This window comes from Tamandua tetradactyla, chromosome 8 (genome assembly GCF_023851605.1).
Source record: "Tamandua tetradactyla isolate mTamTet1 chromosome 8, mTamTet1.pri, whole genome shotgun sequence".
In the NCBI taxonomy this organism is placed as follows: Eukaryota; Metazoa; Chordata; class Mammalia; order Pilosa; family Myrmecophagidae; genus Tamandua; species Tamandua tetradactyla.
The window spans coordinates 78,741,152-78,745,218 of record NC_135334.1 but is presented as its reverse complement, the minus strand read 5'-3'; the positions used below and the strand labels follow the sequence as shown (position 1 = coordinate 78,745,218).

General features: G+C 40.4%; 1 protein-coding gene across 1 annotated transcript; it reads left to right on the top strand.

Annotated features, from left to right (window-relative positions):
• Positions 1-587: 587 nt before the first annotated feature.
• LOC143643587 (olfactory receptor 52P1) lies at positions 588-3,255 on the top strand. The gene is made up of 2 exons (XM_077112197.1): positions 588-649; positions 2,228-3,255. Exon 2 carries the CDS (start codon positions 2,266-2,268, stop codon positions 3,253-3,255), a length of 990 nt encoding a protein of 329 aa, XP_076968312.1. The 5' UTR covers positions 588-649; positions 2,228-2,265.
• The last annotated feature ends 812 nt before the right edge of the window (positions 3,256-4,067 follow it).

Sequence of the window (4,067 nt, the reverse complement as noted above, 5' to 3'; positions counted from 1 at the left end):
AAACTTGAAAACTGTAAGTAGGTCTGGCATAAGCTACTGTGATGGCAGGGAGGGAAGTGGCACTGTTTTATGGTAAGAGAAGCAAGTCCCTCTATCCTGCATTTTGGTTCCAGCTCTGTTCTCAGTGTTGAGGCACTCAGATGACTGGCTGTCCTCATTAGCTCAGTGAGTAAACATAGGTCTTAAGTATTAGGGCTGAGAGTACATAGTTTGGCTGAGAGCAGCCAGGGAGAATGTCTTCATGTCTTTAAACGAAATTCATGGGACCCTAGAGGGCACACAGTGAAAATATCATGAACGTTCACTTTGTCAGAAGTTTGTCCTACAATGAAATACATTAAATTTAGTGAAAACTAGTAACTTATTATATAGATGCTTCAGCTAAGATTAGATCTTAGTGGGATATGGAAACTGCACTGAGGTTTCTGTATTGTATATGAGATTATTTTCCTATTAAATGAAGAAGATAATGATGATTACAGTAGGTGACATTGATTGAACATTTTCTATGGACCATAAACTGTACTGGTGCTTTTCTTTAAATCCACACAATCTTTCAATGCATTATTATTATTCCCATTTTACAGATCAGAAAACTTCAGGATAGATATTAGAGGAAAATCAACTTGTTCATCATTTCCAGCAAGAGGTAAATACAAATTTTTGTCCCCATTTTTTTTTAGATTACAATTCCTACTCTCTATTTTACCAACAATGTGATGCTCCAAAAGCTATAAGATACTACTGCCTCTAAAATATCCTAGCTCTTAAAAGAAGACAGGCATGACATCTGGAGTACACTTTTGTCTGTATATTAGGTAGAGTTCTAGAGAGCTAAAATCAATAATGATTATGATAATGATCATGACTAAACTTGTGGCCAAGTTCAAACTTTCATCTTGATGTGTATCTTCCTTAAGGACAATTGATCAGAACCTTAGATCTCTGCTGTCCTTGTCATTCCAGGCATAAATTATGAGGATAGGGTGTCTAACAAGACCATTCACATGCAAACCCAGGTATAAGCCACTATGCAATTGTAGCCTAAAGACCTCTCCACAATAGAGATGAGTCATCGCAGTCCAGGTATGAGTTAAGGTAGACCTAAAAATCATTTCTTGACATTGTGGATGGATGAGATGGGAAGGATTTGGCTACATTTTTTCTTTGGAAATAGGAAACATCAGAGATAAAAATGTTAATGAAGGATTGACCCAGGAGTAGGGTGGGAAAAGTTGAAACTTTCTGTTTCAGAAATAAAATGAAGTTCAAAAAGGAGAAAATTCAAAACCTTGGGAAATGGAAACTGGATGTGTGAGATGGATGAAGTATCATGAAATTTTAGGTGAAGTAGAGCATGGATATGTGAAAAAAGCTGTTGATTAGTAAAAGAGATGGAAACTACCAAAGTAGGACTATTAAGGTCAGACATAGTTATCAAGCACTAGACCTAAACTAAAACCCAACTTTTCTAAGTTGAAAAGCAAAGCAATAATGTGTGAATTCAGGTTTAGTCCTGAGAAGAAATAAATGGAGTCTATATTTTGCTTTGAGGACAATAGGTTGTACAGGAGACAATTCTTGTTTATTTAAATATTTATGATTCCTTTCTAACTTATCTACGAAGCATTATGTGTGAGGACTTTATTAGTTGCTTAGGACTACCATAGCAAATTACCACCAATTGATGGCTTAAAATGACAGGTGTGCATTCCTTCAAAGTTCTGGAGGCCAGAATTTTGTGTCAACAGGGTCCTTCCTTCTGGCTCTGAGAGAGAATTTGGTCCTAGCTTCTGGTGGCTATTGGCTTGTAGCCAGTATTGCCTTCATCTTCACATGGACTTCCCTTCTGTGTTTCTGTTTGTTCTCTCTTTTCTCTTCTCTTATATGGGCTTATCATTGGATTTAGCAACCGCCCTAATCCAGGATGATCTTTTCTTCAAATCTTTAACGTAATTACACCTACAAAGGCCCTTTTTCCAAATAAAGTTACATTTAGGGGTTCTAAGGGTTTGGGCACAGCCGTATCTTATTTGGAGGCACCATTCAGCACTGTATGGCACTATTCAAAGCTCTTTACAAATATTCATCGATTTGATCCTCTTAACAACTCTGAAAGGTATTATTATATTATCCCCATGTAATAGATGGTGAAGTTTACCTGATATAGTTAATATATGCTTCTCAATTCTCATTCATATCCCTGTTCTGTGATTTTTCTTTCCAGGTGATGTGATCCTGAGTAGGGGTTTCTGACCAGAGAAGATGCCCAGTAGTCTTCACCAGACCAATGTTTCTCCTAATCACACTGGCCTGGACTCTTCGGTCTTCTTTCTTCTGGGCATCCCAGGACTGGAACAATTCTACCTGTGGCTCTCCTTCCCTGTTTGCTGCCTGGGCACAGTCACAGTTGTGGGTAACATAACCATCCTGGTCATTGTTATCAGTGAGCCAGCCCTGCACAAGCCTGTATACCTTTTCCTCTGCATGCTCTCAACCATTGACTTGGCTGCCTCCCTCTCTACAGTTCCCAAGCTACTGGCCATCTTCTGGTATGGAGCAGGACATATTTCTACCTCTGCATGCCTGACACAGATGTTCTTCATTCATGCCTTCTGCATGATGGAGTCCACTGTGCTGTTGGCCATGGCCTTTGATCGCTATGTGGCCATCTGTCACCCACTTCGCTATACCACTGTCCTTACAGACACTCTCATTGCCCGCTTTGGGGTGGCAGCAATGGTGCGGGGTGCCCTGCTCATGCTTCCATGTCCTTTCCTTATTGGGCGTTTGAATTTCTGCCAAGGCCATGTGATCCCACACACATATTGTGAGCACATGGCCGTGGTGAAGCTGGCATGTGGAGACACCAAACCTAACCGTGTGTATGGGCTGACAGCAGCACTGTTGGTCATTGGGGTTGACTTGTTCTGTATTGGTCTCTCTTATGCCCTCATTGTACATGCTGTCTTTCGCCTCTCATCTCATGAGGCCCGGACCAAAGCCCTTGGGACCTGCGGTTCCCATGTCTGTGTCATTCTCATCTCTTACACACCGGCTCTCTTCTCCTTTTTCACCCACCGCTTTGGTCATCATGTTCCACTCCATATTCACATTCTGTTGGCCAATGTCTATCTGCTCTTCCCACCTGCTCTTAACCCCATGGTATATGGAGTTAAAACCAAGGAGATTCGGGTAAAGGTTATTAGGGTATTTCAGAGGAGCCAAGGATCTGGGGTCAAGGCATCTGAGTGATTCAGGAATATAGAAGGGACTTAGTCGAACAGAAAAGAAACTTTTCAAGAATAGGAAATCCTCAGTACTTCAGACAGGAAAGAGGTTTTAATAGGGGAAAGATGATTTCCATTATCATTCTAGAATGATAAATAACAGGGGAGGTCCAGGAGACTCAGTAGGCTTCCTTTTTATCCAGAAAAGTATAAACATGGTAAAATTCTTCCAACCTAAGTAGTACCCAGTTATGAAAACAACCAACCATGCCGAGGAAAATGTCTGCTTTGCCCCCCTAGTTTCGAAGAGTCTCTGCATTTAGCCATGGAGATTCTTCTTACTTCTTGACCCTCAGTCAATACTCTAAGCCTGGATTTCTAACCTGATATTTGAGGCTGTAATTTCTGAGTATTTGCATGGATCAGAAGATAGACAATAAAGCCACATTTAAAGAAATTAGAGCTATAAGGGACTTTTACATTTTTTGTGATTTCTACAGATTTCCAGCAGAAGAGCTAGTAGCCAATAAAAGGAGAGGGACTCACAAGTCCCCATGGTATTAGCCAGTTTCAGAGCCAGGGTTTGAAAGCTGCAGTCCTGTAGTACAGAGCAATAGGTTTTCTATAGAAGACAGTACATCAAAGATCAGGAATAAATGTTAATTTCTAAATGAACTTGGGCATTTCATCCCATAGATATGTTCCTGATCCCAGCCTCTACAGAGCCAACTAACATCCAAATTGTCTTTGATAACCCTATCCCTGAGTAGAAATTCCCAAATATTCTTTTGCATTTTTATAACTCGGATAGCCTTCCAGAAGTCATTGATATTTATC